Here is a 13,913-nt window from a genome sequence, read left to right as displayed (position 1 = left end):
ACATTTGTAATACTATTCCATGTGTAGAATCTTTTTAAGTTCACTTTTTCTTGTGGTTTATGTTTCCTCTAATTCTTTGAAAGGAGTTATGTTTCTAAAACTTTAATTACTTTAGAATTTATTTATATTAATATGTATTATTCACTGTGTATAGCAGTGAACCTTTCGAAAAGCAATTTTCCTCTAGAAAAAATATTTTGCAAACAATTAACCTAATATGTGTCTACCGGGCCAACGTGTAATATGAAAATTTGTTTTTAGGTACACTGCATGCTTTGCAAATTGTCTCACGTTTCTGTCATTGCTGTCTTATACAGTTTTTTCATGATCAGGATTTTATTCTTTATGGAAAAAGCCATAATAGAACATTTTTATCTATCATACATAAACACATAAAAATGTTTAAACATTATATCAATGCTTAAAAACTAAACTGAATTATTTTTGCTGCAGTATTCAAAATTTCAGTCTGAAATATTTGGGGAGAGCTTATTTTATTTTAAGAAAAATCCATTAGAACTGGAAGAAATTAATACTACTAAGCTTATAAAAGCAAAACTATAAAATTTAGCTAGAAACCATTTTCTGATTACTTCATGTTTTCTCCACATCTAGCTACAAGTAAACAGCTTGATATTATGAATTCTAGTCTATACTTTCTTTTTTCTTCCACATTGTCCAGAACATTAAAAGATACCTAAGAATGGCTTGTTTGCTTGATTGGATGTTTGGTTCAATATTTTTATTGAAGAGGACCTCAGGACATACTATTTTTAAATTTAATTTTTAAAGGATAACTTAATGGTCTTTGGATTCAAACATCTGTCTATCAATTCTAGTTCCACCATATGAGCTCTTTTTTTTTTTTTTTTTGTTAATCATAATAGCATTTCTATCACAACCCTATGTTATGAGGACTGAATAGAATAATATATGTGAGATTTCTGGGCCATCATATGAGTTCAAAAAGTATCAATTATTACTATTACTTAACTTCTTTAAATCTGTTTATCTGTGGGGCCCCTGGGTGGCTCAGTGGGTTAAGCATCCAACTTCAGCTCAGGTCATGATCTCATGGTTCGTGGGTTCGAGCCCCGCGTCGGGCTCTGTGCTGACAGCTCAGAGCCTGGAGCCTGCTTCAATTCTGTGTCTCCCTCTGTCCCTCCCCCACCTGTGTTTTGTCTCTTCTCTCTGTCTCTCAAAAATAAGTAAAATTTAAAAAGATTCAATAAATCTGTTTATCCACATACTGAGAAAAATGTGCTTATATTGTAGGACTATTGTGAGGATTGAAATGTGTGCAAGGCACGTAGGGCTCTTAATACATAGTAGACATTGTTACATACAGTTAAAAATGTTAATAGCAGGGGCGCCTGGGTTGCTCAGTTGGTTAAGCCTCCGACTTTGGCTCAGGTCATGATCTCGCGGTCCGTGAGTTCGAGCCCTGCGTCGGGCTCTGTGCTAACAGCTCAGAACCTGGAGCCTATTTCAGATTCTGTGTCTCCCTCTCTCTGACCCTCCCCTGTTCATGCTCTCTCTCTGTCTCAAAAATAAACAAATGTTAAAAAAAAATTTAAAAAAATGTTAATAGCAGGATCTTATTATGAAATAAGAATCATTACTTACAACTAAACCATGAGAGGTCTTAATTACTAAATTCCTAATCCTGTACACTAAATCGATATGAAACTAACAATCACAAATTGTATCATTGGTTCTCTATATGGTTATAAAAGAGCCTCACATGATTTCAGTAGTATTTCTGCTTCTCCCCAGTTTATAGCTACCCACCAGAGATCATGTGTGAATATAAATAAGAATTTCAATCGTTAAGCATTTCTTGGAAGCGTCTGTGTGGCTACAGGTAAAAGCAGTAAATACATATTTTCAGCATGTTTTAATAATCAAAAACTATTTAATTTTTTAACTTAAAGAACAGCTGAGAAAAAAATCTGGTCATGCTTTTCAATCAACTGAGAAAAATGTGACAGAAGGGGCTCACACTGAGGAAGTAATGATTAATTTATCAAATGCTTATGCTTCAGGTATGGATGTCATTAACAAATGTTATGTTTCATTTTTTAATAAAAATGTTATGTCATTTACATATTTATTGAAACCATTGTAAGGTCCCTAAGATTTGATGCTTTAACTTACTTTTAAAAGTGCAACTACCTGGGGCACCTGGGTGGCTCAGTCAGTTGAGTGACCGACTTCGGCTCAGGTCATGATCCTGAGGCTCCTAAGTTCAAGCCCCGCCAGGGGCTGCTCCGAGCCTGGAGCCTGCTTCAGATTCTGTGTCCACATCTCTCTCTCTGCCCCTCCCCTGCTCTCTCCCTCTCAAAAATAAATAAACATTAAACAAAATTCAAAAAGTGCAATTACCAGTTCATTTGTTTGACAAGGCAACGATAAGGTCCATCTAGGGGATCTTGAAGGTTCAATTACTCCAATTGTGGTTATAAAAATTTTTTTTTTTTTTTTTTTTTTTTGGTGAAAACTGTCATCCAGTGAAACTTGGAATGAAGATTCTGAGTAAGATTTGAACACATGCTACTTGTTACTTCACATGGCCTTTTAATATCTTTAATGTCCAATGATCAAAACTCTACGCCCATGGTGATTTTCCTTGGCCTTCTAGTTACTGACCTGGCTTTTCATCTCTTTTTTTGCTCTAGATTGGTTGCCATCCAAGGATGGTAAAGATTTAACTAAATGTTTTCTGCTGCAAGTGGTAAATATTCTTCTGCATTACATCAAAAAAATGTTTGATGTTAAGAGTAAAATACTAGACTTTCATCATCCTCACCAACTTCTTGAAGGTTTGGATGGGCTTAACCTAGAGCTGTCTGGCCACCCTGAATCTTTGGAGCAGTTACTTGTTGACTGCACGGATACCTTAAAATATGGTGTTAAAACAGGTAATTTTCAAATCAATGCACCTGAACTGGAGACTGAATGAATGGCCTTGAGTTTTTGTGTGTGTTGGAAAACGTCCCATTGTACTCATTTTTACTTAAAACATTCATCTAGTTTGTTTTCAAATTGGTGTTATCACATATAAACTGTTTAGTAGTTAACAAAGAAAAGTAAATACAGTGGTTTGGGCTTGAAGCATTATATTCCAATGGCAATTAAACATACAATTTTAACTTACTTATTTTCATTTGCCCATATTCATTATTAATGCTCAATTGACTATCCTTCTACATCAATAAAATATATAGCAATAAAATTATATATATATGTATATATATAATCCTATATGTTAGATATATATGTAGAGATATATATCTACATCCTATATGTTAGAAATTATGTTTTCTGATTAATTTATTGTAACTTTATTCTTAACCACTTAAAGCAATGATATGCCCCGGGGCTAACAATGTTTGACTAGGCTCTATGGACCCCTTTCTCTAAAATCTTAAATGTATACTAAATAACGTATTTGAAACAACATAATCTTTGGAAAGAGACACACACAAAAAAGCTTCCAAATACAACCTGTATCCCTGGGTTTATTACTCATTTCTTATTATGTGATCTTTGAAAATACTTCATGTGTTAATAATTGAAAGTTATTTGTGTATACTGACTTGCCTTGTATTTGATAGAGATTAAACAGATACTTAAAATAATGTATTTTTGACATCACAGAAACTTTAAGCATCACGCATATTTTATCTTCAGACCAAACTGATCAAGCATGCCAAGAAACAAAAATAATTTCTATTTGAGAATGCTCATTTCTGCATTAATTTTAATAACAAAAATAAAAAGGTGCCTCATTTTCACATTTATCTTGCATAACCTGGATTTTCTTTGACAGAACACTATGCAGTATTGCCATTTAAAGTCCTGGGAGGGGCACCTTGGTGTCAGTCAGTTAAGTTTCTGGCTCTTGATCTTGGCTCAGGTCATGATCTCATGGTTGTTAGATCAAGCCCTGCATCTGGTTCTGTGCTGGGCATGGAAGCTGCATAAGATTCTCTCTCTCTCTCTTCCTCGCCCCTCCCTGACTCGTGTGCATACATGTGCTCTCTCTCTCAAAAAAATTAATTAACAATTTTAAAACCTATACAAAAAAAAAAATCCTAAGAAAGTCATGGATGATTTCTCACAGAATTTTAGTTATTACAAAAAGACATACCACATGGGGAGCCTTGGTGGCTCAGTCAGTTAAGCGGTTGACTTTGGCTCAGGCCATGATCTTGTGGTTTACAAGTTCAAGCCCCGCATGGGGCTCTGAGCTGTCAGCACAGAGCCTGGAGCCTGCTTCGGATTCTGTGTCTCCTTCTCTCCCTGCCCTCCCCTGCTTGCGCTCTGTCTCTCTCTCTCTCTCAAAATTAAATAAAAACATTTTAAAAAATGCAAAAACAATAAAAAGACATAACACAAAATAATATGCTCAATATGATTTCAATTATATTTAATTGTATTTTAAACTGTGTGAAACTGAACATACATACATGCACATGTATAAAACTACCTGTTCATAATAAATACGTTCTTAAGTTATATCTTCCAAGTGTTATAAATATTGTAAGTGTTTGGATAGCTAAGTAGATATTTTCTCTGCATATATGCATAAAAATTACTGTCCTGTATGTAATGTTTTCTGTTCTATCCATTTCTGTAACGTGTAGTATATTTACAACTGGAAAAATATTATTAAATAAGACAAAAAGAAAGCTTCCTAGGATTGTGAAATAAAAGGCATGTGTCAAGACTGAGTTCAACTGTGTAAATGTGAAGTTGAAATAATTTTTAGTTAGAAATAAACATAGCAAAAGGAAGTTCTGAAAAATAGCAAGGCGATTGAAGCACCGTGACAGCTTTAAATCAAGTTCTTCATCCTTCCCTTACCCAGCAAGGCAAAGGCAGAGGAATCTCCAGGGACCCATTCTCCCCGTGTTTGCATTTCCCAGTATCAAGCACAGAGGGAAAAGCAAAGATACTAAAAAAGGGAAAAGTCAATAGTAAAAAGAAACATTTCGTAACACAGCCCAACTTCCAAACCTTCCATTCCTTCCAATTTAATGAACATTTATTAAGCCCCTACTTTTAAAACTAACTACGCGGGCATAGGGGCTCCGCAAGTAGGGGTAAGTGACTAGAGGGGAAGGAGACTCACAAAGAGTTGTGATGCTGGTCATTGTTAAGACACGTTGTCAAAGAAGTGCAAAGAACAATCTATTTTGGAGCTCAGGAGGAGATTAATTTGTTTTAATGTGTATTTATTTTGCGGGAGAGAAAAAGAGAAAGAGAAAGAGTGCGGGAGGTCAGGGAGAGAGGGAGAGAGAGAATCCCAAGCACACTCCACACTGTCAGCACAGAGTTCAACGTGGGGCTCAATCCCACGAACCGTGAGATCATGACCTGAGTCGAAATCTAGAGTACCATGAGTAACTGACTGAGCCACCCAGGTTCCCCAGGAAGAGATTAAGTTAAACTGAGTTGAATATAGAATGTTCAATTTGGTATCTAATGTTTGATGTCCTTTTTTTTTTAATATAAGTTTGTTTTCGAGAGAGACAGAGACAGCACGAGTGGGGAGTTGTGCAGACAGAGAGGGAGAAAGAGAGAGCCCCAAGCAGGCTCCGCCCTGTCAGCACAGAGCCCAACGTGAGGCTCGAACTCACGAAACTGTGAGACCATGACCTGAGCTGAAAACAAGAGTCAGGTGCTTGCTTAACCGACTCAGCCACCCAGGCGCCCCCTGATGTTCTTTATTAATACAAATCTTTTTACAAAAAATTCTTTGTAAAAAGGACCTGATATTTTGTCCAAAACCACTGAAGCAGCTTTTGAGAAAAAAATTATTTGATCTTTCGGGTGGCGCCTTCCCCACTCACTGGGGTAGTTTTTTGCATCCTGCCCTTGGTCTTTCTACTTCAGACACAGGATGGGTTCCTCACCCTCAAGCTTACCAGCTCGTTCTCAATTCAATGACTTGACTTCTCCCAAGCTGCTCTTCATACCCGTATTGGGTCTCCTTCACTCTTTGTCTGGAAGCAAACTTTTGATCTGACCTGAAAGATCACTTCTTCCAAGAAGCCTTCCCTAGAGATTAGCTCGCCTGCTCTCCTGATTGTCTTAGGCTCCCTAGGAATGGTCTTAAAACATCCTGATCTCTTCTTCTGTGCTTTCTACAATTGCAGTTAAACACATTTGTGTCATTTATTTGATGAATACCTTTTTCTTCCACTGGTCAGTAAGATCCACACGGTAGTGCCTTGTTTACTACTGTGTCCCCAAAGCTGAGCACTGTCCCTGCATGTGATAGTTCTCAGCAATATTTATTGAATGAAATAATTAGTTTATGTGTGCTCGATCGATGAATACCTGTTAACTGAGAAACTGCTCTGAAATTGAACCACTCTTTAGCCCTGTGTTTTTATTTTGGCTCATTTGTAATTTTGTCTTTTTTCTAGGCCATCCTCGCTTTTTCAACCAGCTGTCCAGTGGGCTAGATGTGGTCGGACTTGCCGGGGCATGGTTGACAGCCACTGCCAATACCAACACGTGAGCATTCTCCAGGGCCTAAGGAGTGTGAGAGCCGGAGACGTGCCTAAGGAAGAGTGAAGATCGAGGTTGTACATTTTGCTGGATACGATGCTTGCCGTAACAAATACAAGTAGTTGGTACCCTGAGGGAAACGCAAAGAAGCCGCTGTCCATTCCCCGGGTAACATGTTTGAGAGTTGCTCAGTCCTCTGGACAGCCTCTAGAAACTCTCAGGATCTGAGTTCCCCGGTAAGTAGTACAGGTCAGTTGGTCAGCCTGGGTTACTAGTGTGCAGACCATGAGTGAGTTCAGTTCTGGGGTTGGAATCATTGACATGCTACCCCAAACAGCCCATAGCACATGTAGCCAGATACACACCCAAGTATTTGGGAAGTTGCTTGAATATAAATTAGAACCTGAATCTGATCAAAGCCTGAAGAAAGTAAACTTTTAAAGGAAATCTAAATCCAGCTCCAACGTGATTCGTTAAAAATTCGATCTTTGGGGGACCTGGGTGGCTCAGTTGGTTAGGCGTCTGGCTTTGGTTCAGGTCATGGCCTCACAGTCCATGGGTTCGAGCCCCACATCTGGCTCTGTGCTGACAGCTCAGAGCCTGGAGTCTGCATTGGATTCTGTGTCTCCCTCTCTCTCTGTCCCTCCCCCACTGGCACTGTCTCTCTTTCTCTCAAAAATAAGCGTTAAAAAAAAATGGACCTTTGCCACAACAAAACTATTGTCCATACAAACATTAGATCTACTGCTAATGTGTTCTGAAGGAAAGTTAATTTTAGGGGAATATTTTTCAAGGTTAAAAGGATAGGGAAATGATTGGGTATGAAATTGAAAGGAATAGTCTGTGTCAAATGTTAATATAATTTAACTAGCAATCAAAAGGGAGAGCTGGTAGGAATTTAAACTTTAAAACCAAGAACTAAATGTTTATGAGGAGAGACTGCTTCGGTATGTGGAACAACTAAGGCTTGCTTTAACTGTTTAGTTATCATTTGGGTTTTAATGGTGCATAGTTCAGGGTAGTAATCAGCATTTTGTAGATATGAAATGCAAACATAAATGGCTTACACAAATGACTGCTATTTTTAATTTTCATTGCTTGATTATGGTCCTTAAAACATGCATAGGGTAATATGCTACTTAAAAAAAAATTTATTGCTTGGGGTGCCTGGGTGGCTCAGTTGGTTAAGCGTCTGACTCTTGATTTTGACCCAGGTCATGATTTCACCATTTGTGAGTTCGAGCCCCACATCAGGCTCTGTGCTGACAGCACTGAGCCTGCTTGGGATTCTCTCTCTCTCTCTCTCTCTCTGCTCCTCCCCCACTCGTATGTGTGCACACTCTCTCTCAGAATAAATAAACTTTATTTATTTATTTTTTTTTTTAAATTTTTTTTTCAACGTTTTATTTTTGGGACAGAGAGAGACAGAGCATGAACGGGGGAGGGGCAGAGAGAGAGGGAGACACAGAATCGGAAACAGGCTCCAGGCTCTGAGCCATCAGCCCAGAGCCTGACGCGGGGCTCGAACTCGCGGACCGCGAGATCGTGACCTGGCTGAAGTCGGACGCTTAACCGACTGCGCCACCCAGGCGCCCCTAAATAAACTTTAAAAAGAGCAACTTTATCTTTTGAAAGAATGTTTCTTTGTTATGTAGATTATTACATAAACTCAATTTATACATTTTCCTCCATTGTTTAGAATCCCATTGTTGTGAGACTTAATCATTCTCTAAGTGAAGGAAATAGAGATTCTTGATGGAAGCAGAAAAAGAGTAGAAAGAACACATGAGAGGTGGAAGGAGAGAGGTTAATAATAAGGGAAGAGAAAGGATTTCAGACAGCCTTCTTTACCTTCAGGGTGTCTTCATTTTTAATGAATGAAGATCTCTTACCCTAATCTGGGAGAGCATAAAGCCTGTGAGGTGGAAATAAGGAGAACCCGATTCCAGTCCTAATTCTACCACCTACAATGCTGGGAGGTTTAGTGCGTCTCTGTTGTCTGAAAATAATAATGCCCTACTCCATTGAGCTGAGGTAGGATCAGAAAGGCAATGTGCGTGTGTGTTGAAATTGGCATAGCAAATGCTGGCAGAAATGAAGCCTTGTTGAAATACCGGTGTGTGAGACTTGCTTCTTGTTTCTCTTCGAACTGGAATCTTAATTCCCATAGGCAATGGGTTTCCTTACTGGGTCTCTGTGCACAGCCCCTGGGCAAGAGCTTGTGTGTTACTACTTTTTTTTAGGCCGGGCCATCTGAGAAGAGGGGTTGAGGGGAGATGAAAGGAGTCAGCATGGGACTGAAGAGCAACGTGAGGGAAATTATAGACCTGGCTACCCCTTAAGTATCAGCAGAAGCGAATGCTTCATCTCCTGGGGAGGGGGGGGTAGTGCCCTTATAAATGACTGCTTCAAAGGGCAGTCCATCTGTAGGGAACAGAGGAAAGAAAAGATTGTCAACTAGGTCTCTTATGGCCAAAGGACTGCACTGTGGGATGTTAACTTCCCCATGGTTGGGCATTCTTGGGACTCCCGGAAGATTCCATGACTTGTCATGCATGCCTGGATGCAAAAAGAGACCCCGGGGCTGGAAGTCAGTGCCTGCCTTGCAGGTGGGAGGCGATTCTCTGTTGGGCTGTGGGTGTATCTGAGTGAAAGTGGTCACAGCAATGGCTGGGCCTGAATATTCTCCAAAGGCTTTAGAGACAGAGCAAACTGAGACCATCTGAAATGGCACATAAATGGAGTCTGAGACTGGTAGCTCTCTATAAGAACACCTACAAGGGTCTTTAAAAGGTGTTTGAGGACAAAGAAAAGAATTCCTTGAAAACAACTGAAGCTACTCTTTGATTTCAGAACCAACATAAGTACCTCATTGCTTACTGTATATGGTATGTATAGAGAAAAACTTACAGCTTTCTTTTTGATCTTAGCTGCTGCTTTTTGTGGAAGGGACTCTAATATCAGTGTGACTCAGAGGAGAGTCCCCATCCCCATGCTCTCTGACTTCTTGTTCATGGGGCCATATTGTTCTTGCCTTGAACTATCTACTTCCTTCGAGCTGTTACTGAAAACAGAATAGTTTTTAGCCCCCCCCCCCTTTTTTTTTGGTGTGCTTGCCCAAAGTACAATTCTTAGGTAGAAAATCTTTTCCCAGAAAAGATTTCCCCAGAAAATCTTTTTGAGAAAAGGCTTTTTTCTATTTCATGTTCTGCAAAACACTGTAGCTCTAGATCTCTTTTTAACTTGCCATATCTATCTATCTATCTATCTATCTATCTATCTATCTATAAGTGGGCATTTTCTGGCTCTAACAGTAATGTGTATATTCAAAATTCCTTTTAGTGTGAGAGAAATTCCCAGCTACTGCACAATACAATGGAATCCATGATCCTTTCTTTGTAGCACTAATATACTCTTAATCTGGAAGGGGCAATTTGAAGCGTACAAAGTGTAACTATTTCTTGTACAGTCTGCTATAGAATACAAAAAAATTGTACATAACCTTATCTAGCACATGACTTTATTTATCCTTTTCCATTTTATACAATTCACAGTCGAATTTCTATATATGTAATATAGGGTTACATATGAAATAGCTCCGGTATTTACGATCATGGAGACGATGCTTCTTAAGAAAATGTATGGGATTATCGGCTGGGGAGAAACAGAAGCAGATGGAATATTCGCACCTGGTAAGAAAAAGCAAGACATCATTTTTCTGAGCTAAATGAAACATATATTCAGAGACGCTCAAAGTATATCTGAACTAATGCTATTATTTTTTAAATTTTTTTTTCAACGTTTATTTATTTTTGGGACAGAGAGAGACAGAGCATGAACGGGGGAGGGGCAGAGAGAGAGGGAGACACAGAATCGGAAACAGGCTCCAGGCTCCGAGCCATCAGCCCAGAGCCCGACGCGGGGCTCGAACTCACGGACCGCGAGATCGTGACCTGGCTGACGTCGGACGCTTAACCGACTGCGCTACCCAGGCTCCCCTAATGCTATTATTTTTAAGAGATTCGTAAGTCATTGCGTCAGCTACAGTTGCCAGCAAAATTTCCACAAATCTAAAAGTTATGAATTGTGTGATATTTCTCTCAACACTTTCAAGGAAAGATATTTTTGAAATCACGTCAGTGATTTGGCAACACTTTAGTTTCAGAAAGCACTCAAGTTGTCATGATTTTAGTGACCATTTCCGATTTTTGAAATTGGGTTACCAATCACTATTTCTCTTCTAGGAGGAAGTATCTCTAACCTCTACGGTATATTAGTAGCTCATTATAAGCAATATCCAGAGATAAAAAAGACAAGTCATGACCACACTTCCGTGTTGTGTGTCGTTTGTTGCTGAACAAGTAAGTATCAAGTCTGGATTCTTCCATCTTTTGAGAATCTTCTGAGGTAAACTGTAAAGTTATTGAAAGATGGAGAATATTAGCTTCGCTCTAACATTATAGAGATTCAGTGATCTCTGTATCTGTGTCTGCCTATTGATATTGGAAAGACTAAAAAACAACTTTCCGTCAACATAGGCTCTAGCCTATAGCAGTACAGATAATTCAAGATTAAAATTTAATTTCAAAATATGAGAAACTAACAAAAATGTGATTATAAATATAAAGCATTCTGCTATCTTTACCAAAAAAAAAAAAAAAATCAAACTATGAACATTTTAAAGACTTGATTTGGGGCGCCTGGGTGGCGCAGTCGGTTAGGCGTCCGACTTCAGCCAGGTCACGATCTCGCGGTCCGTGAGTTCGAGCCCCGCGTCGGGCTCTGGGCTGATGGCTCGGAGCCTGGAGCCTGTTTCCGATTCTGTGTCTCCCTCTCTCTCTGCCCCTCCCCCGTTCATGCTCTGTCTCTCTCTGTCCCAAAAATAAATAAACGTTGAAAAAAAATTAAAAAAAAAAAAGACTTCATTTAGTGATTCCCTGTATCATTGAATGAAGAGAACAACAATGTGATTGATATCTTATTTTTCCAGTGAGGGTCAAAGGAATTAGTAAAAAAGAAAGGCTCATTTTTGTAGACCAGGACCTCAGCCAAATGTTTCAGATATTGACAATGTATCCACTGATGTCTCCTTTGGTTTTAATGTTCCAATCTTGTGCTCCTTTAAAAACAAATTGATTCATCCCTTTAATAAATCTGGTTGCTTTTTTCTTTTCTGCCTAGCAACAGCTGTGAGATTAAAATGTAATAGCAGTCGCACTTTGAGAATTCTACCTAAAAGGACCTGGAAACGCAGGGTTTTCTTTGAAATGTTTCTGTGTTTGCAATATGCTTCTATGACCAAATTCAAACTGGCATTGTATATATGCATATTATCAAGTTGGAGACCACTGATGCATATTTAATGATATTACTATAAAACTTCATGTCACTTAAGATGCTTGTTTGCAAATGTCTTTTTCATCATTTGACATATAATTTTTATATATAATGAGTAAATATGCCGAAACTCCACAATGTAGATTAAAAAAAAAAATCATTTCCTATTTAATTGGTGCATCCTCTGTTGAAATGAAGCTGAGTTAGGGGTTTACGTTTGCGCATTTTGTTTCCTTTCATATATCTAGCCTTTTCCTGGCAGCTAAAAACAACCAGGTCCAAGTTTGTGTCTGAGCTGCTGATACCTTACATCAGGCAGAATGATACAGGGAAATAGCAGTTACCTAGAAGGCAAGAAATTATAAAGTTGGTGTCAAAGTCAAAAATCAAGAGTTGCAGGCATCAGAAGAATCCAGGCATTTCTCCAAGCCTCACGCCTTACAAAAAGGTCTGTAATGCAACAGTTACAGCTATCTGGAACACATAAGGTTTTTATTACTGGAGAATATTAACACCAGATCTACATCGGACATGATTTTTTATGTATACGGAGAACTAGCATATTCAAACTCCCACTGCATGTAAAGTGTGTTCTGTCCTCGTGCCTTCTCAAAGAGGCGTCACAACCTTCTTCACCTGAAAAACTGTGACGACCAGGGTCTGGAAATACGCCTTGAGACCTGTACGTGTGTATATACGTGTATATATGCACAAACTCATTCAAAGCTATGTGTATAAGCCCCCAAATGCTCTAGTGTAAATGATCATTTAATGCAGAGAAGTTAATGCCTTTCCTATTTCCATTTTTGCCCAAGGGTCATTATTCAGTAAAAAAAGCTGAAGCTATTCTTGGTATTGGAACTGACAACGTAATTGAAGTAAAATGTGATGAAAGATATGTTTCTAACACGTTCTCAAAAATTTTTTATTGTCATTATGCTTCACAGATTAAAGAATAATCTATAGGTTTCCTATTCCAATTTTTAGCAAGAATACTCCCCCAGGTTAGTTTTAATAAATTTTAACTGCAGCAATTATGAAAGAAGCACCAAAGTCATCTTATCTTACTCTTAAAATTTCTTTACTAAATATAGTCTATACAAGTGGGACTGTCACATATCTTCCCTGTTTTAAGTATATTGAATTATGTGTACTATAAATAAACATAAAAATATAATAATGTTTGTAGATAAAAATTCAACTGCCTTAGCAATCTACAAAGCAAAAATACATTTACATTTTCTTTGAATACCACCTTAAAACATAAATAATATAAATATTGCATATATTCTGGAAGATCATTTTTATGCATGTCAAACTTATTCATACATCAATTCTATGTTGTGTTCTGTAACTTGCTTTAATTTTTTTGTTTGTTTGTTTGTTTTGGGAATGTCTTAGAAATCTTAAAAAAAATTTTTTTAATTTTTATATATTTTTGAGAGAGAGAGAGAGAAAGAGAGAGCGAGCAAGCGAGCTAGCGAGCACAAGTGGGGAGGGACACAGAGAGAAGGAGACACAGAATCCGAAGCAGGCTTCAGGCTCTGAGCTGTCAGCACAGAGCCCGATGCGGGGCTCGAGCTCACAAACCATGAGACCATGACCTGAACTGAAGTCGGGCACTTAAATAACTGAGCCACCCAGGTGCCCCTGTCTTAGAAATCTTATCCCTTTCCTTATTCTCTTTTCAATAACTTTGGAGTTTTCCATTTTATGTATGTAACATAATTTTATAAATCTTAGTTTTAAAGAAATTGAAGGGTTTCCCCCTAGATTTTAATATGTAAGAACAGTGATTAAATTGATATGATTATATAAATATATTTGAGAGTCTGTGTTTGAATATCTCACATGAATTCCTAGAAACTAAATTATTGGTTCAAAGAACATCTGCATTTACAATTTCATAAAATTTTTCATTTGCTTTTAAAACATTTTAGAGTCAATTGATACTCTTATCTGCATATTATCAATGTGAATATTATCAATACCTTTATAATTGAAAATTCTGATAGACAAAAATGTTTTGTTGTTTGAAACAATGGCTATTTTTT

The 13,913-nt window shown here is 38.0% G+C and overlaps 1 protein-coding gene across 1 annotated transcript in view; it reads left to right on the top strand.

Moving 5' to 3' along the window:
- Positions 1-13,913, top strand: part of LOC121032693 (glutamate decarboxylase 1-like) — a 34,752-nt gene that overhangs the window by 2,381 nt on the left and 18,458 nt on the right. The window contains 6 exon segments of the mRNA XM_040478483.1: positions 2,642-2,921; positions 6,438-6,528; positions 10,102-10,214; positions 10,767-10,840; positions 10,842-10,883; positions 12,675-12,769. Coding sequence (XP_040334417.1) covers positions 2,642-2,921; positions 6,438-6,528; positions 10,102-10,214; positions 10,767-10,840; positions 10,842-10,883; positions 12,675-12,769 — 695 coding nt within the window.

The sequence above is a fragment of the Herpailurus yagouaroundi genome, unplaced genomic scaffold (assembly GCF_014898765.1).
Source record: "Herpailurus yagouaroundi ecotype Mexico unplaced genomic scaffold, PumYag 142, whole genome shotgun sequence".
Lineage (NCBI taxonomy): Eukaryota > Metazoa > Chordata > Mammalia > Carnivora > Felidae > Herpailurus > Herpailurus yagouaroundi.
This window is presented reverse-complemented; position numbering and strand designations above follow the sequence as displayed.